The sequence below is a fragment of the Chelonia mydas genome, chromosome 21, assembly GCF_015237465.2.
Source record: "Chelonia mydas isolate rCheMyd1 chromosome 21, rCheMyd1.pri.v2, whole genome shotgun sequence".
NCBI lineage: Eukaryota > Metazoa > Chordata > Testudines > Cheloniidae > Chelonia > Chelonia mydas.
In genome coordinates this window covers 16,995,180-17,018,724 of record NC_051261.2, presented here as the reverse complement: position 1 = coordinate 17,018,724, position 23,545 = coordinate 16,995,180, and the positions used below count along the sequence as shown (strand labels likewise).

At 49.3% G+C, this 23,545-nt stretch overlaps 1 protein-coding gene across 1 annotated transcript in view; it reads right to left on the bottom strand.

Annotated features, from left to right (window-relative positions):
- Positions 1–6,781: 6,781 nt before the first annotated feature.
- CPNE5 (copine 5) overlaps positions 6,782–23,545 on the bottom strand; it is a 194,278-nt gene continuing 177,514 nt past the window's right edge. The window contains exons 20-21 of the mRNA XM_037885250.2: positions 11,071–11,144; positions 6,782–10,129 (exon numbers count right to left, since the gene is read on the bottom strand). Coding sequence (XP_037741178.1) covers positions 9,941–10,129; positions 11,071–11,144 — 263 coding nt within the window. The 3' untranslated portion in view covers positions 6,782–9,940. The remainder of the gene's footprint in view (positions 10,130–11,070; positions 11,145–23,545) is intronic.

Sequence of the window (23,545 nt, the reverse complement as noted above, 5' to 3'; positions counted from 1 at the left end):
GGCGGGGGGGGGCAGGTGCCGTGGGACAATTTGCAGGACTAAGGGCTCAGGTACGTGACAACTCCGGTAGGCTGAGAAAGAGAATCCTGGCTCCTTGAGACGCACTTGCCATGAGCACGTGGAGCCATCTAAGACCAGACGCTGCGAGCCAATGCGGAGGCGGGGGTGATGGGGAACCGGGCCAGTAAAGGCAGAGGAGGTCTGGGACATGTGCTCCCTGACGGGAGGTAGGGCTCCAGATGGAAGTCGTGACTGTGCTGAGACCCTGGCTAAGTGGGCTGGCTGGCGGCTTGGTCCAGGAGACGTTCGGGGGAGGCCCGGCCTGGGTGGGGCTCTCTGTGGGGCAAGGAGGGGCAGGATGTGGAAATGGACTGGAGTAGTTTGTGTGGAATAAAGACCAGCTAAGTACGAGCACTAGCTATTCCGAAGTAGCTAATGTGGCCCCATTGTGGAATGAAAATCACTCCAGTCGGGAAGAATTGCTTCCCTTTGGAAGCACACAAATTATTCTGGAATTAAGTGACTTTAATGACAGAAGAAAGTGTCCACAGGATCCACTCCAGAATACCTAGTGCTCTCACATATTCCACACCAGCTACTGCAGTCCATTTTCCCATGTAGACGAGCCCTCGAGTTGGCTTTTCCCTCCAGCATCAGCCCTCTAGCTATTCCAGACTAGTTTGCGCTGCAATCGCTAATCTGGTCAATTTCCCCTGTTCACTGCCCTTACATCCGCCCACTTCCGTTCGGAATACCCGAGGAAGCTTCCCATGGCAGCTCCTTGTTGTAAAGACGTGGCTGTGCCAGGTAGCAGCAATCTTGCCTATACGGCTACACAGTGGTTTGTAACGATACTGCCCTACACTTTTTTCCTGAGGCTAGAAGTGTCGACGGATGTCTGGACGTAGCTGGTGTTTGCGCAGAGACAAGGCGACAGTAAAGTGCCCGTGTGTGTGTCAGACACGCCAGTTGGGTGCCCCGAAATTGCCAACCCCAAGCAGTCCAAAATCATGAACTATTGATAAAATGATGAATTTTGGGTCCCTTTTTCTTTGTCTCCTCCTTTGTGAGCCTTCAGGAGCTGCTCAGGAGGGAGTTTCTCCAAAAGCATGTACGTTAGAAAGTTACTCCGACTTGTCTTTCCATGAAAGCTGAGATGCTCTCATGATCACCTGACTCCAGGGGCTGGGGCTTTAAAAAAACACCAAAATACACAAGACTTGTGACAAAAATCACCAGCGTTGGAAACACTGAGTTTGGCCCCACATATGTCATGGCTCTGTGCATTCCCCACCCTCTGTCGTTTTTGTGCCACTCACTATTCCTGTTAGCTGAGCACCAACAATTTAGCCCCCTGTGCAGGCAGGGGGTACCAAGTCCCTGAGCTACAGCCGGGCAATGGGCCTTTAGGGGGCCCGATTATTGTAGGGAAGGGAAATGCAGTAGATCTAATGGACTTCAGCGCATCATTTGATATGATACCACACGGGAAATTATTCGTTCCATTGGAGAAGGTGGGTATCAGTACAAGCAGGGGCAGATGGGTAAGGAACTGGCTAAAGTGGAGAAAACGACAGGTTGGGCTGACGGGTGAACTATCCGACTAGAGGGAGTTCAGGATCAGTCTTGGGACCAATCTTATTTGGTGTCTTTATTAAGGGCCCTGGCGTGTGCTACTGCAGTGGGGGATGATACAAAGCTGGGAGACATCAGCAATGCAGAGAAGGATCAGGACGCTCTACAGGAAGCTCTGGATGACCTTGAAGACTGGCGTAATAGAAATGGGATGAAATTCAATAGAACAAAGAGCAAGGTCGTGCGCCTAGAGACTGATAATAATCGTGTCTGCTGTAAACAGGGGGCTGATCAGCTGGAAGCGACAGTCACTGGGGCACGTGGGCTGATCACAGGATGACTGTGAACCAGAGGTGAAAGTAGCTGGTACAGCCTGGTACGGCGTAGCGGCAAGAGCCGGTGCACCGTACTGGGGCAGCCCGACTTCCCCAGGGGGCAATTTAAAGGGCCTGGGGCTCCCAGTAGTGGCTGGAGCCCCAGGCCCTTTAAATTGCCTCCAGAGCCCCGCTGCCAGAGCCCCTGGGGTAGCGGCTGTGGGGATTCGGCAGCTATTTAGAGGGCCCGGGGTTCCCCTGCTTCTACTGCCCCGGACCTTTAAATAGCCGCCGGAGCCCTGGGCTGCTGCTGCTACCCCGGTGGGGGAGGGGAGGGGAGAGGGCACTTACCTTACAGGGTGGGCTGGGGCTGGCTCTGATCCCCTCAGCCCCGCCCCTTCTGCCATAGGCCCGCCCCTTCCAGGGACCAGAGCTGGCCCCAGCGTATGGGTAAGTCACTCGACTTACTTTCACCCCTGCTCTGAGCCAACAGGGCGAAGCACCTGCAAAAAAAAAGCCAGTGTGACTCTAGGCTGTATCAGGCGAGGGCTTTCCAGTAGAGGGAGAGAAGTGTTAACATGATAGCACACGGCCTGGTGAGGCCTCATCTGGGCTACTGCGTGCAGCTCTGATCACCCATGTTCAGGAAAGATGCATTCATACTGGAACAAGTGCAGATAAGATCTACTGGGATGATCAGAGGAAATGGAGGGCCGATCTTGTGAGCGGGGTTTGGTTCAGCAAACAGACGGCTGCGCGGGGCTCTTACTGCTCTCTACATATACATCAGGGTTAAACATCAAGGAGGGAGAAGCTCAAGGACAAAGTTGGAACTAGAACAAATGGGGATGAACTGGCCATGAACAAGCTGAGTCTGGAGATGAGAAGAAAGGTTCGATCTGTCAGAGGGGGAGGCTCTGGCACGCTGCCTCGCCAGAGGCATTGTGGGGCAAACAACTGAATCCGTTTTAAGTGAGAGCTGGACAAATGAGGACTGTGGGGTTGCTTGTGATGGTGGCGGTCAGTGCTCAGCAGCCCTGGGGTTCTTTCCAGTTATTGTCTTATGTTCCTAAAATCTCATGCTTCAGGGCTTCACCCTACAGGGGTCAGGAGGGATATTTTTAACTTCCTGATGTATTGGTAATTGTTCAGGGGTTTTCTTTTGTTTTGTTTCTTTTTAGTCTCCTTTCTCTGAAGCATCAGAGATGCCGATGGCTAGAGATGGGACACTGGATGGGGTGGGCTGGTGCTCTAAGGTGGTAAAGAGAATCCATTGTTTTAGATGCTTGGCTGGTGTGACTTGTTCTGATGGCCACATCTGGGGCTGGAAATGAAATTTCCCCACGTCAGATTAGCAGCAATTTGGGGACCATCCCCTGCAGCATGGAGCGTGGATCGCCTGCTAGGATAGTCTGGGTATATCTCACTGAATCAGTCCCCTGCCATCACAGGGGCCTCTGGCATGGGTTCACCTCGGTCCCTCATGTTCTCTGCCTGTGGCACACGATCATCTTGTCTCCTGTGGGCTGCAAGACTTCAGTCTCGTTTCAGTTGGGTTTAGGGTGCAGATGCTGGGGGTGTTGGTGGCCTGTGATCTAAAGGAGGTTCAGGCTGGATGATCTGGTCCCTTCTGGCCCTAAACTCCATGATGCGGTGAGTCATTGCTGAGCTTTGAGCAGCATCTCTCCGGTGTGGTGCTCATGGGTTGGAACTCGCCATCGCAGGACAGAGCTGGATTAGAGGGTATCAGGCTTAAGGAAAGGGCTGCAGAGTTACATGGCTAATCAGAATATCCAGAATGGCAATGGTATAAACCTAGAAACCGAACAGGAGTTTGGGATGGGGGATAACCCCCCCCCCGGCCCCTTCTAGCTAATGGAGCTGAGGAATCTACATTCCCTGGGGCAGTTACCTATTGCAGAGTTTCTTGTACCTTCCTCTGAAGTGACTGGTCCAGTTCAGTGGGAGGCAGGATGCTGCTGGACGACGTGGGCCTTTGGGGGATCCAGCTGGCTGTTCCTCTAGTCCAGGAGGGCTCCACATTCTGCTAGCTACAGTCGCGGCTCCTGACCAAGAGCTCAGCATCTTGGTGTCAAGTCAGTGCCTCACAGCACAAGAGCAGGGACAGCGTGAGCCTGCCCCTCCCCAGGCAGGATTGGCTCCTAGAAGCCGCGAAGGCGGGTGTGGAAGAGCTCTGTTGTGGGGAGAGGGAGGACAGGCACACCAGACGTGGAATACATACCTGCCACACAAGGCCACGAACACCCAGTATGTACTGGTATGACTCTCCCCTGTGCAGCCCTCCCACGCCGCCTAACAAGGGGATACTGAAATAATCTGGACAGGCAGGTTCTCGGGGAGCAGTAGAGGACAGAGGGTCAGAGGGTCTAGACAGAGAGAGGCACAGGGGACAAGGTGCAGTGTCCCAATGAAGAGATGTGAGGCCAAAACAGTGCCTGGGCTGGGAGGGTCTCTCTGCTGAACCTGTTCCAGGCAGCCAGCGCTGGCCATGGAAGCGTTAGCTGCCAGGGTTTCTGAGCATTCGCCACAGGGCACGCAGACAGAGACATGCTTAGAGTCAGCTCGGCCATGACCTGGTTACACAAACTTGACCCTTGCTGGGTAGCCCAGCTCTCCCTTCGAGAGGTCCTGAGCTCTGGAACACTTACCGTGATTCTGTCTACATCCGGCTGGGGTCTTGGGGCCCCAGTGAGAATGCGGTAGCTTCCTGCCGGGGTTAAGCCTTTCTTGTGTAGATGGGACCGAGCCATAACTGTGCTCCGGAACTAGAGAGAGACAGGGTGGGGGAGGGGATATCAGTTATTGGACCAACTTCTGTTGGTGAGAGAGACAAGTTTCCAAGCGGGGGATAGCTCAGTGGTCTGCGTATTGGCCTGCTAAACCCAAGGGATGTGAGTTCAATCCTTGAGGGGGCCATTTAGGGATGTTGGGGATTGGTCCTGCTTTGAGCAGGGGGTTGGACTCGATGACCTCCTGAGGTCCCTTCCCACCCTGATAGTCTATGATGCAAGCCGCACAGAGCTCTTCCTCTGGTCTGGGAAAGGTCCTGCGAGCATCACAGCTGAATGCAGGGTGGCACAGATTGTTTAGCATAAGAGTTAACACATATTGTAAGGCAGTGACTCTCAACCACTCCAGACTGTCCCCCCTCCAGGAGTCTGATTTGTCTCGCGTAGCCCCACATCTCACCTCACTTCAAAACGGCTTGCTTGCAAAATGAGATGTAAAAATACAAAAGTGTTACAGCCACTTGTGCTGAAAAACTGACTTTCTCCTTGTTACCACAGAATTACCAAAGAAATCAACGGGACTAGAAATCCTGTCCTTACATGTCGTGTGTCGTGCATAGAGCTGTGTAAACAAGTTGTTGTCTGTGAAATTTTAATTTTCTGACTTCCCTAGTGCTTTTTATGTAGCCTGTTGTAAAACTAGGCAAATAGCTAGATGAGATGGTGTATCCCTGGGAGACCGCTGCAAACCCTCGGGGGCACACATCCCCCTGACTGAGACCCAATGCTGTAAGGGGCCATTTGAGGCAGAGTGGCCCAACATCTCTGCAGTCACAGGTTAGTGAGGGGGTTACTGGGTTACAGAGTGTAGTAACAAGCCCTGCACCCAGTGACGGTGTTGTGCAGGTTTCCGAGAGGTCAGATACAGAGCGATCGCTTTGTGAAAAGTGTTTGCCCCCAGGTGATTGGGTGTTTTTGTCTTTTATCATTTTCCTGTGTGAGTTCATTCAAGAGCAGAGTGATTGTCTGGTTTCAGCCACACAGTTATTGTGGTGGATGAGGTACACCACACAGACTCATAGGGCTGGAAGGGACCTCGAGAGGTTATCTCATCCAGTCCGCTGCGCTCATGGCAGGACCGTACTCATGGTGTGATAGGCATGTGTAGGACCCATGGAACCTGAAAGGTGTATTGTGGGGGGTGTTGATCGTTGTTGCAGGTGGAGCTTTGTCTGCAGGTTTTGTAGCTGCTGTTCTGGCAGAGTCTGGGGCGTGGGTGCTCGTCTGTGGGGAGCCTGCTTCTGGTGAAGAGTTTGGAGAGGCTGGGGGTTGTTTGAAGGCCAGAAGTGGGGGGTCAGGAAAGATTTCTTTCTGGAGGGGTGTAGCTGTTTGATGGTACCCCGTGTGGGGTACAGTCTAATGCTGTGAGAAGGGCCCAGCTCTGCTGTAATCACTCCTGAGCTGACTGAATCCAGCCAAATCAGCAAGAGAAGGCTGCCACCTCTGCCACCTTGAGCCAGCTAGTCCCACCCCAGAAGGAGACACAGAATGGTGGGGGTTCGCAGCAGATTTGTTCAGGGATGGCTGTTGAAACCAAAGGGCTCCTGCCTCAAGCCACTTTCCCATCTGGTGCTGGGGTTTCTAGCTGGGTGCAAACAGCAGCACCAGGGGAGAGTCCAGGGGTTCTAGACTTTCGGCCTAAAGGGCAGGAGTAGGTGGGAGAAGAAAGGACCCTGGGGATCATCATGTTGTCATGGTCCTGGCACCTTGGAGACAATGCAGCTGCAGACGAAGGCTGCCGAAGGGGAACCTGAGACCCAAATGGGATTGGGGAGGTGCTGCCTCCCATCTCTTCACGGTGCTGAAAATGATATTTTTATATTTACAGAATGGGGACAAGGGAGTCAGCCTAAAAGAGTGAACGAGCAGGAGCCAGAGCACAGGCAAATGGTCCTTCAAACCCGGGGTGGTGCAGGTAACTCCCCAAGCGACTCGTTTACGTAAGGACCAGCTCCGTACCACCAGCGTGCAGAGGTGACCTGACTTCTGTCTTTCTGCTCGTCAGATCAGGTCCAGCGGAGACACCATTTTATGACCTTTCTGGGGCCCTCGGAGGGCAGGAAATCAGAGTGAGCTCACTGCTGTAGTAAAAAGCATAGTTTATTTCAGTTTAAGGCAATCCAATACAAATCAGCTCACGTCGGACATTCGACACAAAATACAATAGTGTAAAGTCTAGAAAGGTCAACACCCATGCAAATAAAAAATCAAGTGAGTGGGAGGGAGGGGAAAGAGAAAGAGGGAAAGGAGCCAAACTTCCCTAGTAACATGCAGGGTGTTTGCTAATTCTCAGACCGTGGAGACACCTCCTGTAGCTTGTAAAGAAAAGTCGGATTGGAGCATAGACTGAACAATGGCCCCCTTCCCGTGGAAACGTACACACCCAACCTTGGAAGACGCATGTTCCTTCCGCAGCACTGGCTAGCCACCCTCACGGGCACAGGGCGTCTGCCTGATCTGAGAGCTGTGATTTCACAGCCCGTGTCCATGCCTCCTGTGCACCGTCTGCTATCCATACTGACGCAGCGCAGGGTGGGAGGACAGCTCGGACATGCGGCACGTCACAGAACTGGGCACAGGACTGCACTGGCATGCATCACCCAATGTCTACACTGGTACAGAACGGGGCGTGGCACTGCAGGGTCGATGGCGCCCGCCAGCAACACATGGACAGTGACGAGTACAGAGCCCCTGGCCAGGCACTGCCTGCTCTCCCCGCTCTCCACGCCGCCCTCTGAGTGCTCTTCGGGGCTTCTGACTTTGAGTGGCACTTGGACAAAGGACCGTTGCATGCTGCGGGTGCACAGGGGGTTGTGGGTAGGTGACATGGCCATGACCCCGCCCCTGGTCTGGGACTATGGAGCTCAGTAAGTTCATGGTCAAAGATCCCCTCCATCAGGCAAGCGACTCCGAGGAGGCCAGGCACTCTCAGAGCAACAGAGCCACTCGCCAGCTTCAGCTTTTTCCCATTCACCCCCAACCCCACGCTGAATTCTGGAGGTGACTGAGCCATGCTAGGGCATCACCCTTCTCCTCATCAGGCTGCGGGGGGGCATGAGCTGGGGGCTCTCCCATCCTGGGTCAGGTTAAAGGTTTTGAGAGTTCCCCCTTCTCCCTCCCAGGTCTTGTGAGCTCCCCTAGCAGACCAGCCCCACACGTGACTTAGGCAGCTGAACACCTGTCTTGCCCTGGTTGGTGACACAAGCAGAGACAGGGGGCTCCCTGAACCCCGGACTTAGACGCCAAACTCCAGGGGCTTAGCACACACCCCTCTCCTCAGCTTCTCCCGCGGGCTCAGGCGGCTCCCTGCCCAGCATGCTGGCAGTCTAAGTCCCAGTCTAAGGCCCCGATCTCTCCCCATTCATTGTAAAGGAGCCAGGGCACCTGAGCCAGGCATTGTGGATGTCCGGGGTGTTCCTGTGACTGTCTGGGGCTGCGACGCTTGGCACTGCAAGGTTCGAAGTCCCTTTCGGGGAGCTGGATCTAACTGCCCCTGGTGACATGTGCCCACTGGGATAGACGACTGGCTCCTTATGTCTCCTCCCCTCCATGCTACGCAGCTAGACGCCTGGATTGGATCCTGCCCTTGTTCTTCATCTCATGCAGATGAGAGCGGTGTGATGGGGCTGCTGGACCCTGAGTGCTAACACAGAGTTGCTGGGTTGCGTCTACCTTTAACTGGGGCTCCATTTCCCCCCCGGCCCTCTTGGGAGTTTGTATCCTGGAATCTGTGTCTCATGGCAGGAATCTCCTAAAATACACAAAGCACTTAGAGCTCCATTCTGTGAATCAATCACTGGGCTACCTGCTACCTGCGGGGAGGGAGGGGAACCCACAGGGCAACTACCTAGCCCGTTACCCGGCTACTGTTACACAAGGTCTGGAGCTGGAGAATCAGGATATCCATGGTGTTTGATTATATAGAGGTCTCCTAGCCACCCCATTTCCATTAGACACAGGGCTTGTGCGTCAGCCTTGGTCTCACCAGGAGCCAGAAACATGTAACCAAACTTGTTTTTTAAAAAGGCAGCCCCACTGAGCGGCACCAAGGGCAGCAGAATGTCTAGGGACCGGCTGAGATGATCTCGCTGATGTTTTAGGGCTACATTCACCTACTTTGCTCCCTAGCCTTGTTAGAGCTTTTCGTAGTGGCCAACAGTCCTGCAGCCCGCATTATAAAAAGTGGCAAAAGAAGGAGGGATGTTCAAACCGTACCAAAGTGTCACCCTGTCACCCTGGGAGTTACAGCAAAGGGACACGCTTTCACTTAGCCCCAGGAGCAGAATTTGCCAGGCTTTAATGGACGTATAACTTGTGAGCTAGAGTGTCAGTCTACCATGGGTGATGAGGTTCTGCTTTAGTTTTGGTGCTGGGAGCAGCCACGAAATGCATATGTACTAAAGGTCAAACTAATGCTTCCTCCCCGAGCAGTCAGTGCATTTCGGTGACGCACGACAATGCGTCTTCAATGTCAAAAGGTCCAGAACGGTATGGGAAGGGCTCCCTGCACAGATCTAACACAGGGCTTAAAAAGTGGGATGTGGTTATAGGCAAAAGGCAAAAAAAAAAAAAAGCCTTGTGTGGATCTTTGCCAAATCGGATTGATAGGAGATGGAGCGTTAGTAACTCAGAACAACGGTGCAGCCAGAACAGCAGCAGAGAAAACAACACAGATACCTGATGTCTGAAGCCAACCTAAAGTCTGCCAAACTGATATATTAGCCAAGCCAGCAAACAGCAAGGGGATGAGGAGACATGTCAGCAAACTGGAGGCAGCAGGTAGACTGTACGTGGGCTATAAAATACTCAAAATCGTTGGAAAGGGGAGGAGTAGAAAGAGGCTGGGGGACTTGGCGGAACAGCTGATCTGCCGAGAACCCCGAGGGAAACAGGTGACGTGGAACTCCATTCCACTGTCTGCTGGGGTGACAGCTCACATAACCCATCCCCCTCTTTTCCCTCCATCCCCCCCCGAGAGGAAGCGTGTCAGCTGCTGTGCTTGTCCTTTTAAAAACTTCCCCCACCCCACCCCGCACGTCCTTTGTGTCTAGACCCGCAAATCCTTCCACTGACACTCAACAGCTTCACTGTCCATCTGCCTACAGCCACGTGTGGAGAAACAGTCCATGGAGGAATCTCACTGGAAGCTCTGGCTGCCTTGGTATCCAGCGAGAGAGAGAGTAAACAGCGGACACAAGACGCCTTGGGTTTTTTTCCCTCGCTCCTCTTCCCTCCTGCTCGTCAGATCTGCGTCTGAAGGGTCGGGCAGGTCGGGGTGTACGCAGGGGGTGCTGGGTTGGGCTTGATGCCACGTCCCTTCATGTAAGAAATGAACTGGTCCGGGATCTCAGCCAGGACATCTTTGGCCAAGCGGGCCATGCTCAGGACGTGGTTCCCTGTGCGGTCGATGTAATCCCGGAACGGAACAAACTGGGAGAGAAGGAAAGCGTGTCAGACATACGAAGAGTGGAGAGATTTTCAAATGGAGATGGGGGACACTGCTCCTATGCAGACCGTCAGCAACACATCGGATGTGGGGGGCCAGATGGCCTACCTGGTCTTCTTAGGGCTGTCCTGTGTTTCCACCAGCCAGCCTGCTTTGCACATGTCCTATGGAAGTGTAGCGGGTTGATGGCTACAGTGTGGTGTGACGTTAGAGCCACACTGGATGAGTGGATTTGATGGTTTTGGAAAGGAAAGATTATGAGAAGGGGGAGCCAGGAAGCATTAGTTCTAGCATGTACAGATTAGAAAAGCACACCGAGGCCTGGTTTGGAAATGAGGGTCTAGGGGTTTTTTCCTCTCCAAGCCAATACGTAGCTGAAACATGGGGGTTTTTTTGTGGTTTTTTTTTTTGGTGCTTGATAATTGTTTCACGCTTCTCTAGAGAAATATGGAGAACCCCTTCCCAAGGGGAACATCCAGGGTCAGGGCCAACCGACCGGCCCGAGGGGACCAACGGGACATGGGCTGCAATCACTGTGGCCAGAGAGGCCACATACGGACCCAGTGCCCCAGGCTCAGGGACAGACTGAGCAGACCAAACCCGCACAGGGTTAACTGGGTAGGGACCCAGCCAGAGGAGGGGCAGGCTTCCCAGGCAAGGGGGGCTGGCTGAAATCCTTCCCCAGTCATCTCATATTATCGACGGCCAAGGAGGGCTGTGTGAAGTGCGCCAGCCACGTGTCTGATCTCAAACACTGTCATGGTTCAGAAAACTCCTGCTGCCCTAGGACAGGCCTGCCCTTGGAATGGGAAACCTGAGCCTGCCTGAACCCGGGGCCCGCTGGGGAGGCAGGGAAGGCTCCGGGATGGTTTTTGACATGAAGGGGAAGGAAAGTGCTGAGCTAGGAAAGTGTTGCAAATTTTACCTGGACAATGTCTCGCTCAGCGATCTTCCCTCGCGACGAGATTCTGATGTCATCGCCGTCCAGCTCCACCATGGCTGCGATGGGGGAGGGGAGAGCAGAAGGGCGGTCAGTGCAGTGCAGTCAGTGACATGCTGGGAAGGAACCCCAGGGTATTTCAGTAGAGACGAGGCCTAGACTGGGGCTGATGAATGTATTTACCAATGATGAACAGTGCTGACTGAGCTAGGGGAACGGGCAGTACAGTGGCAGAGGACATTTAAAAAAGAGTTAGGGTGTTTAAAGCATGAGAGAAAATAATGTTATAATGCCCTTAAACAAGCCAATGGGACACACTCATCGGGGATGTTATATCCAGTTCTGGCCACCCCATCTCCAACAATGATCCAACAGAAAGAGAAGGGGTTCTGAAATGGATGGTGAAACTGATTAGAGGCTGGAAAAGGCTATTGTATGAGGAGAGGCTGAAAAGATGTGGACTGTGTCCTTTAAAGAGGAGATGTATAAAAAGGACATGATTAGGAAAGAAATAATAAATAATAATGATACCAAATAATAAATCATATAGAGAAGGTAAATCAGGAGCTCCCGTTTACCCTCTCTCAAAATACAGAGCAAGGGGATATTCAAATAGCTGGATAGGCAGCATATTTTAAACGGATAAACAGAAATGTTCTTCCAACACAACATCCAATCAACCTATGGAACTCAATGCCACAAGATATCTTTGTGGCCATGAGTTTAGAAGACTTCAAAAAAGGATCATCGCTTCTGGGAGTAATTAGAACATCAGCAGTTACATTAAATAAGATTGAACAAGGCTCTGCTGTACCCTGCAGGGAGTGGGACCTAAATTCTGTGGCAACCCCCCTGGATTCTACCATAGAAATTCTATACATGCTGCAGCAACTTCAGCTACATTTTAAAAAAGTTATTTAATAAAAGTTTTTATTAAATGAAATATTACAATGAGCAATGCAACCAGCATAGCAGCCTCTGTGTTATTTATTTTGGGGTTGTGGAATAAACAAATTAGGTGTATGTTTCTGATAAAATGGTCAACAAAGAAACAGCTAATGATGACACTGTCATTGTCATCGTTAAGTTTCAGAGTTAACATGCAACTGAGCTGAAAAGCGAGCAGGTCACACCTCTCAGAGCTATTTTTTCAAAAGTGAAAGAGGAGCAAAACTACTAAATTTCTGCTTAACCAACAACCTGCTCTAACGAACATGCCATTTAAAAAAAGAAAGCCTCCGAGGAAGTGGACATGGATATCAGCTGATGGGCAAACGAAGAACATGACAGACTTTGTACTTGGGAGTCGCAGACGGAAATCAAGTGCGTTGTCATGGGGGTTGTTTGCAGGTGACATCAGATCAGATCAGAGATTAGCGCTGGCATCAATGAGATTGAGGCAGAGAGCAAAAGTGCCAAGAACTGAGATCTATGACATGGACAAATTAAAAGAACCAGATATCAGGAAATAATACAACGAAGCTTAGCAGAAGAATACCACATCTCTGGTGAAAGAACAACTAGACATGGAAGTGACATGGAACAGTGTAAAAAAATGGGATTATAAGAACGGCTGAACAAGTGTTGGCTACAAGGCCAAACCAAAGCAAGTGAGGTGGATAACAGATGAAGTGCTGCAGCCGAGAGACAAGCACAGGAAACGGAAATAAAAAGGAGGACAAAAGTCGAAGAGCCGAGTACAATAGACTGGCAGAGAGCTGAAACAAAAAGCAAAGGAATGACCTGAGAACCACACAATGTAAAGGTGTAGAAGAATATGTGACATGGGTTGTAGCATAAGATAAAAGAACTGAGTGGGACCTAGGAGTTGAAGATGTCGGCGGTGAAAGACAAACACAAACAAATAACTGAGGATGAACAAGCAACGAATGAGCGAGAGACGGAATATTTTGAAGAGCTCTAGAATGTGTAGATGGTGACAGTAGATGAAATGGTCCTGGAGAAGCTTCCCAGCACAAATGAGGGAGAGCAGATGTCGGAATTCTTAGAAGAAGTAGTAAAGATCTCACGAGAAAGTTGGAATAAGTAAAAGGCACTGGGAAGTGACAGACCTTGCTTACAGACAGCCCCCCAACCTGAAGCAAATACTCACCAGCAACCACACACCACACAACAAAAACACTAATCCAGGAACCTAACCTTGCAACAAAGCCCGTTGCCAACTGTGTCCACATATCTATTCAGGGGATACCATCATAGGGCCTAATCACATCAGCCACACTATCAGAGGCTCGTTCACCTGCACATCTACCAATGTGATATATGCCATCATGTGCCAGCAATGCCCCTCTGCCATGTACATTGGCCAAACCGGACAGTCTCTACGTAAAAGAATAAATGGACACAAATCAGACATCAGGAATTATAACATTCAAAAACCAGTCAGAGAACACTTCAACCTCCCTGGTCACTCGATTACAGACCTAAAAGTGGCAATACTTCAACAAAAAAACTTCCTAAACAGACTCCAACGAGAGACTGCTGAATTGGAATTAATTTGCAAACTGGATACAATTAACTTAGGCTTGAATAGAGACTGGGAGTGGATGGGTCATTACACAAAGTAAAACTATTTCCCCATGTTTATTTCCCTCACCCTCTCCCCCGCTGTTCCTCAGATGTTCTTGTCAACTGCTGGAAATGGCCCACCTTGATTATCACTACAAAAGGTCCCCCCCCGCCCCCCCCGGCTCTGCTGCTAGTAATAGCTCACCTTACCTGATCACTCTCCTTACAGTGTGTATGATAAACACCCGTTGTTTCATGTTCTCTGTGTATATAAATCTCCCCCCTGTATTTTCCACTGAATGCATCTGATGAAGTGAGCTGTAGCTCATGAAAGCTCATGCTCAGATAAATTTGTTAGTCTCTAAGGTGCCACTAGTCCTCCTTTTCTTTTTACGGATACAGACGAACACGGCTGCTCCTCTGAAACCTGTAACCCCAAAGCTGCTGCAAGCAGGAATACAAGGTCAAGGCAATGCACAAGCTGTTCAACAAGATTTACAGAGAAGAGCAAGTGCCGTGTGAATGGGGGAAAGTAATAACAGCACCAACCTATAAACAAGGATATACGAGTAAGTGCAAGAACTACCGAGGAATCGGCTTATTGAGGGTGCTGGAAAAGCATTCACCAAGCTGTTGTAGAGGAGAAGGAAAAGGTACATGGAAGCAGCACTGGCAGAGATATTAGACTAGAATGAAGTACCATAGATCACTATTTGTGATATGACAGATACTGGAGAAGTCCATAGAACACAAGTGCACCTGTTACCGTATAGACTTCAAACAGGCTTTGATAGCATTTGGCAGAAAGGTTTCTGGAACGTTACGAGAATGTATGGCATCTCCAAAAAACTGATCAAGCTGATAGAAAACATCTACAGCAAGTCAATGAGTGCAGTGAAAGTAGACAAGAAGTTGATGGAATGGTTCAGGATGACCATCGGAGTGAGACAAGGATGCGCGCTATCACCCGATTTGTTCAACTTGGTACTGGAAGCAGTAATGACTGTAGCACCAAGAGATGAAACGGAAGGAGTCATATTATGTGGTAGGACAGTGCGTAGCCTTAAATTCACAGACAATATTGACCTCACAGCATTGACCAAGGCAGATTTACAGATTATAACTCACCAGGTAGCCTGGGAAAGCATTCAGATTGAATACCAGCATGGGAAGACAAAAATGGCAGCAATTGGGAGACAAGAGGAAAAGGTAAAGATCAAACTCGGAGACTAAGAACTAGAATAGATGGGAAAATGTGCATACCCTGGAGAACTGGAAGAGGACACCAAAAGAAGAATCAGACTAGCCACTACTGTCTTCAGAAACTTCTGCCAGATCTGGAAGGCTAATGCCATTTCGATAAAACCAAAAATCAGTGTATATGATACAGCTGTCATGCCAACATGGCTGCACAAGTCACAATGTTGGAGGATGAGGAAAATCGATGAACGAAAGACTTTGACTGCAGAGATGAAGTGGCTGAGGGGAATACTGTGAATTCAAGACTGCAGAAAATAAAAAATGAAGAGCTAAGAAAAAGGCAAATGAAGAGGGCAAGAAATACCGCTGTTTCCGAAGCTTCAAGAAAGACGACTGCGATGGTTTGGACATGTGTCAAGAATGGACCTGGAAGGATACCATACATGGTGATCGTATCAGAGTGCAAGGAACTAGAAATAGAGGAAAACCAAGGATGCACAGGATAGACATGGTGAAGAATGACATAGAACGGAAAGGGTTAAAGATGAATGAAGCTGATACAAGACAGAAACGGGGGGACAGTCTTTGTTCAGCCAGCCCCATCATCACTGTGGAGCTAACAGCTGGGAACCAAACAAGAAGAGCTATTGTTTCAAGCTGACAGGTTTCAGAATAGCAGCCGTGTTAGTCTGTATTTGCAAAATGAAAAGGAGTACTTGTGGCACCTTAGAGACTAACCAATTTATGTGAGCATAAGCTTTCGTGAGTTACAGCTCACTTCATCGGATGCATCCGATGAAGTGAGCTGTAGCTCACGAAAGCTTATGCTCAAATAAATTGGTTAGTCTCTAAGGTGCCACAAGTACTCCTTTTCTTGTTTCAAGCTGCAGACTCAGGAGCTCAGCAGTGGTTTGCACTCACATTTTTTCTTTTGTTAAAAAATTCCTTATTCATTTTTCTAACTAATGGAGCAACAAATAAAAATGCAAGGAACACAACTCTTAAATGAATACAGCAATCGATAGTACTGTCCGTAGAACAGAGGAATGCAAACATACTAGTGTACTGCTTTATGCATTTAGTTACTGTTTTCTTTTCAAATTTCAACACAGGGAAGGGTCAGTGCATAATCACAGGACAAGTGGATAGTAGTCACAAATGTGACTGCAAACATAATGACAGCACGTATGAGACATGTTATATCACAGCTGCATTACTGCAACTATGTGACACCAAATTTGGGTGCATTTGTCTCCATTTTGTTGCTGATATACAGACATTTGTTCCTCATGGCTGTGCTTTCAACCTTTCGGAGTAAATTGGAGGACTGGTGGAATTCTTTTTCTGAGTATATTTTGCTGCTAATTAGACACATTGTCAAGGTTCCTTCCCCACTCTGAACTCTAGGGTACAGATGTGAGGACCTGCATGAAAACCTCCTAAGCTTATTTTTACCAGCTTAGGTTAAAACTTCCCCAAGGCACAAACTATTTTACCTTTTGCCCTTGGACTTTATTGCTGCCACCACCAAACGTCTGACAAGTATATAATTGGGAAAGAGCCCGTTTGGAAACGTCTTTCCCCCCAGAATCCTCCCAAATGTTACACCCCCTTTCCTGGGGAAGGCTTGATAAAAATCCTCACCAATTTGCATAGGTGAACACAGACCCAAACCCTTGGATCTTAAGAACAATGAAAAAGCAATCAGGTTCTTAAAAGAAGAATTTTAATAGAAGAAAAAGTAAAAAGAATCACCTCTGTAAAATCAGGAGGGTAAATACCTTACAGGGTAATTAGATTCAAAACATAGAGAATCCCTTTAGGCAAAACCTTAAGTTACAAAAAGACACAAAAACAGGAATATCCATTCCATTCAGCACAGCTTATTTTCTCAGCCATTTAAAGGAATCAGAATCTAACGCATATCTAGCTAGATTATTTACTAAGTTCGAAGACTCCATTCCTGTTCTGTCCCCGGCAAAAGCATCACACAGCCAGAGAGAGAGGCTTTGTTTTTCCCTCCCCTCCAGCTTTTGAAAGTATCTTGTCTCCTCATTGGTCATTTTGGTCAGGTGCCAGTGAGGTTATCCTAGCTTCTTTACCCTTTACAGGTGAGAGGATTTTTCCTCTGGCCAGGAGGGATTTTAAAGGGGTTTACCCTTCCCTTTATATTTATGACACACGTCCTTATGCTTTTTATTGTTCACTGAATGATTGAGTTCATCTGTTAATTTCAGTGTATGAACTTTTGGCAAGGGGAAGAGTTCTGTATTTAAAACTAGGGAAAGACCTTGGCATATAATACTCCTGCATTTTTGTGATTTGGGGTAGTTTAGCTGATGCCTGGTAGCATTTCCAGTGTTGTGGCTAGCTCAGCCTGCTTTATATAAAGGCTGTGCTTTCCAGGCAAATCCATTAAACAGATTGTTCTGGAAAAATCATAGAGATAATTAACTGAATATCATTTTGATGTTCTGCCATATTTCCTACCAATCCCTTTAGCTACCTACATAGCTTTTTCCTCTCCTATCAGTCAGTATGGCATACAGTGAAGCCTGGTATATATTGTTTGCAAGACATTCTTTATTATTGACCTTCTTAACAAAATCTTCTAATGGCAACATTAGCTTATTAGTTTATTATTTCTAATGGCCACATTAGTTTATATTTCCACGTATTGCCTAATGGTTGTATAACTGATGGCTGGAATCTATAGAAAGTGGCATGTGATATATTTTGCATAAGAAATTGAAGAAATCCAATTTTTTAGTTGAAATTAAATCTCAAACTTTTTTGCAAAAAGAACAGGAGTACTTGTGGCACCTTAGAGACTAACAAATTTATTTAAGCATAAGCTTTCGTGAGCTACAGCTCACTTCATCTGCATGCCTCCGATGAAATGAGCTGTAGCTCACGAAAGCTTATGCTCAAATAAATTTGTTAGTCTCTAAGGGTGCCACAAGTCCTCCTGTTCTTTTTGCGGATACGGACTAACACGACTGCTACTCTGAAACTTTATTTGGTTTTCTAGACACACATTTTTACTGTGAAGTTAACCTTCCAACCCACAAAGGGTTTAACATTGAACACAACTCTGGGTTGATGAACATTTTAATTTATTGGACTATATCCCAGGCTGTAAACACATCACTCCAAGATTGAAATGATATCTTTCTGTGAATTAAAATAGAAGTACCCCAGTGTTTGGAGCTCAGTCAGCCTAGCCAGGTTATACAGTAGTTATACAAAGCATATGTTGCAAATGTTCTAATTATTGATCCATGAAATACTAGATTTATGAAAGTTCTGTGTAGTTGGGAAACCATTCTAACTTTGATCGCTCTCTGAGACCACTGAATCTAGACGGTCCTGATATAAATCCTCATGCGTCACAGGGTAAGTCAACCTTGAACTGAGAAGGGTTAGGAAACAAACTCCCCTAAGGACAGGTTATTCCATTACTTCTGATGCAGTGCTGGCTAATGTCAGAGACAGGAACCTGAACTAGACAGACTCTGTTCTGATCCATTATGGAGGTGCTATGGTCCTGCGTCGGGTGATGCGCCCTGACACGAGACTACTCTACATTTTGGGGTATCCTCACTGACGGGAGCAGCTGCTGGCTCCCGGCACTGCCCGTGAGAGCAGTTCCGGTGCAGAGCCAATAGTTGGGAGGGAAGGGGAGCAACAGACCAGTTGCGGCCTGACCCCAGATGAGGAACATCCACACGAACAGGCAAGCTGGGTGGAGATGTCCCATTCCCGCCCACCACCATCTGCTGAACGTGCAGTAGCCAGGCTCAGTACAACCTCACCGTTGCTGCCACTGTCCTTTTTGCCTCTCCCCTAGGCAATAGCAACAATCAGTGCAGACAGCACCGCCCCCAGTAACTGGTGCTGTATCTTTATCTTATCATTAAGCTGTTGTCTAGTCTGTCATGATGTTGTCGATCTGAGCTGGAGGGCAGCGGGGAGCCTTAGCAGGAAGTTCAGCCCTGCCTGTGTGTGCTGGAGCTTGGATGACCCCATAAATCACTGTGATTCGACAAGCAAGTGCTACCATAGTGGCAGGAGCAGCAAGATGGCAAAAGCACTTTTGCCCGAGAAGAAATGTCCTGGTCGTGCAGACGAGGCCAGGATCTGTGAGCCCGTGACAGACTGAGCGGCTGCTCTCTGTGAATGAGTGGGTTGATGAGAAAGCAGCACAATGCCGAGCAGTGTTTGTGGCTGGGGATGGCAAAGCACTTTACCAGCAGCTTCCCCGTGCAGAACTTCCTAACCTGCTGGTGCAGGAAGATACCAGACTGGATTCTGGACCTGATTACACCTAGAGCTACAACCTTGGAAGCAGATATTGGGGTTTTCTTAAAGGTAGCAGCTGTTAATTCCCACCCCGAAGGTAGGGTGACCAGACAGCAAATGTGAAAAATCAGGACGGGGGTGGGGCATAATAGGAGCCTGTATGAGAAAAAGACCCCAGAATGGGGACTGTCCCTATAAAATCGGGACGTCTGGTCACCCTACCTGAAGATGACTCCTTTGCAGCTCTTCAAGGGCTAGGGAAGTGGCAAAAACATGGGAGGAATCCCAGATGCAAGCTATTCGCAGGTGTCCCATCGGTGCAATGAGAGAGACAGTTTCCTGAGTGGACCCCTGGCCAGATGACATTTTCAGGTGATGTGGCAGCAAAGGCCATTGGAGGTGGAATTGCCCAAGCAAAGGGAAGCCACACCCAGGGAAACGAGTAGCTGATGTAAAGAGTCACCTCTTACTATGTGTCTGGGGGCATTGATGGCTGGAAAATCACAATGCTGCTGGACCCAGGATCTGAAATAAATCTGATCCATGGTGAACCTCCAGTGCTGAAGGGGAAGAAGATTTGTACTGCGGGAGTTAAACTGGGAACTATTAATCATCAGCCACTGCAGACAACAGGAGAAATCCAACGCGCTCTGAACCAGGGGTCTCTGCATACAACATGGACTTTTCTTGTGTGACCAGTATTTCTAGTACTGTGGGGCTGGGAGTGGATTCTTCCAAGGACAAGAACTCCTGGTGTGTTAACAGAATACACTTGGCCCTGGATATTGTTTAGATTGCCCTCCTGGATGTGGGCAGGAGGAAGTCTGGACACTGAAGAGCAACTCCTGATGCCTTTGAGGTTCCTCTAACACAGCTACAGGGGGTGGGAGAGGAACGGCTCCTGGGTGGCTCAGAATAAAGTGATGGTGAAGCCAGGTCATCCTGCAGTAATGCCCCTAAGGATAAAGGACAGGTGCAGTGACCCTGTGGGAGTGTTTGAAGCTACCGAGATCCAGTCAGGATGGCTGTGCAGCTGAACTCTGGTTTGAGCTGGACTAAAGCGGAGTTTGGGTAAGAGCAATTCATGTGACTGACCTGGAGATGCAGCTGTGAATTATCAGACGCGGGGGTCAGTGTCCAGTGTAGCTGATGTCTCAAAGACTCTCACAAGGGCAGAGTTCAAAAGCTGGGAAGCAGCCTGGTCAATAAAAGAGCTCGGGGTTGACTTGACAGACAGCCGTAGAAGGTGATGGACAGAAGTGCTAGTGTGTTCTCCAGTACAACAGTCGATTGCGTAAGCCAGGGAATGTTCCCGCAAGCCAGCCCCCACCTGGGATTCCCTGGAGCATCAGGTCGCAGTGAAAGAGAAGTGAAATCGCATGCTGGAGGATGGCCTGGCAGCAATCTTCATCATCTGGGCAGCTCCAGTTGTAATTGTGATAAAGCCCAATGGAAACTTGTGGCTCTGCACTCACTACAGGGAGATTTAATTCACAGACAGTGCAAGGCAGCAACCCCTTTCCGCACAGCAGACACACTGGACAACATGCCAGGAACAAAATCTGTCAGTCATTTGGGCTTGGTATCTGGAGGTTATCGGATGAAAGGGGCACCTAAGAACCAAAAGAAAGCTGCCTGGTGACCCCCTATGGACGGGTTCTGTTCTGCAGACAACCTTTCGGACTCACGCATGCCCCAGGGACGTTGCAGGGGGCAGTCAGGGGTCTGAAAACAGCCTCACATACTTAGATGATTTCACATGCTCTCACACAACGCGGGAGGAACACCTGGTTCCTCTAGAGCTTGTTATGGAGTCAGGGTTTAAACCTGCAAGAAATGAAGGTCAGTTTTGAGGGGTGGCATCACCTTCCTAGGACGTACAGTCAGTGAGGGCCGGGCTGGGGCCCCTCCCCCAGGAACAGAACGTGATAAAGGTTCCCACAGACCTGGAGGAGGCCCAGCGGTGTGTTGGCCTCTGCACTTCTAAACGAGCTTTGTAAGGAATGTAGCAGATCAGGCAGCACCCCACTGCCAGGTAACCAAGAGTAACTTTGTCTGGACAGAGTGACACCCAAAAGCGCTTGGACTCCGGAGGAAGGACTCCGAACTCTGCTGGGCTTGAATTCCTGGGTCCATCCCATCTGGTCGCGATACCCCAAGATGCCTCAAAGGCTGCTGCCGGGTTTGCGCTTGAACAAATTGATGAGCTCGGTAGGTGCAACCCCAGTGGCTTTTTGAGGTGATAAATTAAATGAGAGAGTAACCAAGTGTTCGGCTGCCCAACGGGAGCATTTGGCTATTGTGGCGGCCCCCAAGGCCCATCATCCCTGTCTGCTAGGTCCAGGATTCACAGTGTACACACACCCCAGTGCCCTGCAGTGGCTCCTTACAAAGCCCTGCCCAGGGGGACGCCCATGAAGAAAGATTTACAAACTGTCCAGAGATACGTTCACCATGAACCTGGAAAGCAAAATGTGGCTGCAGATACCTCCAGGCAGGCGAGGGCAGTGAGAACAGGCTCAGTCTGGCCTTGCGAGGACATCTGGCAAGAGCAGCCTAAAGACCCTTAGGTACATTTGCTGTGCCAACAGACCCACGCAGGAGACCCAGACTGGGAAGAGTCAACGCAGCTCAGGAGTGACTGGCTGGCGAATGAAGGCAACAGGACCATCTTGCCAGCAAGCTGACAGAGAACAGTACTGGAGTGTCTTCAAGCTAATGAAGCAGCAGGCCGCCTCGGGTACGGAAAGACACTGAGCCAGGGAGCCGACAGATTTCGTTGGCTGAGTATGGCTGCTGATGTTAAGGACCAGATACTTTCCTGTCTTACCTGTCAAGCAAGAAGAGGCACAACTCCCTTACAGGAAATGCTCCAAGCTAGTATGCCCTTGGGAGTGCAGACAAATTGACTTGAAAGGCTCTCTGCGAGAAACCCCAGCTGGAAATCGGGATTTGCTGGCAACATACGACACTTTTCACAGTATGGGGTGGTGCAATCAGTGGAGGATGAAAGGACTCTGACAGTTATGGCTGCATTGATGAAACACCTAATGTTGCATTTCAGCCCACCAAGCTGCGTCTGCAGTGATCAAGGGAAGGACTCTGAATCACGGCCGTTACATGGGGTTTGCTGGCAACTCCAGCTAACCCAGGTGAGGCCCAGTGCCACACACCCGATGAGTAATGGGGGAGTGGAGAAAGTGAACTGCACCATTGGCTGTACGCTTAGAGTCTTAGTCAGTGAAGACCAGCGAGAATAGGGTACAAAGTCACCGTTTGTCATCTTTGCATAGAACACCAGCCAGCACTCGACTACCCATGGCTCTCCTTACGAGATTATTGCTGGACTCCTCAAAATCCAGGCTTCCCTGTGATGTGATTTTCAGGCAGCAAGAACCGACAAGACCCTACCTTCCTGAGGACAGCAACCCAAAAGGTGGAGGAACAGATGAGCCAGAAGGCAGAAGATCTCAGGAAAAAGGAGCATTACGTGCCATCCAGGAAGGAGAGAAAGTGTGACTATGCAGCTGGAAAAAGGGCCTGGAAAAAATCCCTAACTTACTCCTTTTTGGAGGGGACCTTTCATGGTAGGTAAAAACTAAACAACTTATCCTTGCTGATACAAAAAGCAAGAGCTCACTCCTTTTAGTGCATGGAGAACTGGTGCGTGGATTCACTGAAAGAAAGGGGAAAGCAAACACTGAGGACGTTCCACCACCATCTCAGATTTGGAGGTACCCCAGCAGGTACCTGTGGCTGGTAACGGGAGACTGGTTGTGGAGGAGGAATTGCCAGGTGCCATTGGAACCTCAACATACTATAGTCTCCAACAGACAGTCTGTCCACAATGGATAGGCCTGACCTAGAGGACATGAACCCTGCACTTGCTGATATTCTAGATCCAGCCATGGGTGACGTCTCCATGACTGAATATAGGACTGGAGCAAAGCAGATGACCTGCATTCCTAGGAGATACTTTTTTAAGTTCTTTAACTAGAGGGAAACATTGGAATGATCACTGCAGACAGCACCTCCATCAAGAGATGGTGTTGTATCTTTAGCTTTGTGTTAAGTTGTTGTTATGTACATTATTGTGTTGATCTGACCTGGGGGTTTAGCAGGAAGCTCAGACCTGCCTGTATGGAATGGAGCTGATACTTGTAGTGTCCCAATAAATCCCCATGATTCTATAAGTGAGTGTTATACAATCCTGCTAGCAGCTGGTGACCCAGCAGAGGAGGAAAAGTAACTGCTGTCACCATCCCCAACCGCTTCTGACCTGGAGGAGGATCAGCTGGGAGACTCGATCCTGCCCACCCCCTTCAGCTACTTAAGGTGAGCCAGCCCCCGCATGCTACCAGCTGGGTAAGCGTGCAAGTGAGCAATTGGGAATTTGTGTGTGTGTGTAGGGGACAAACAGGCAGGCTAT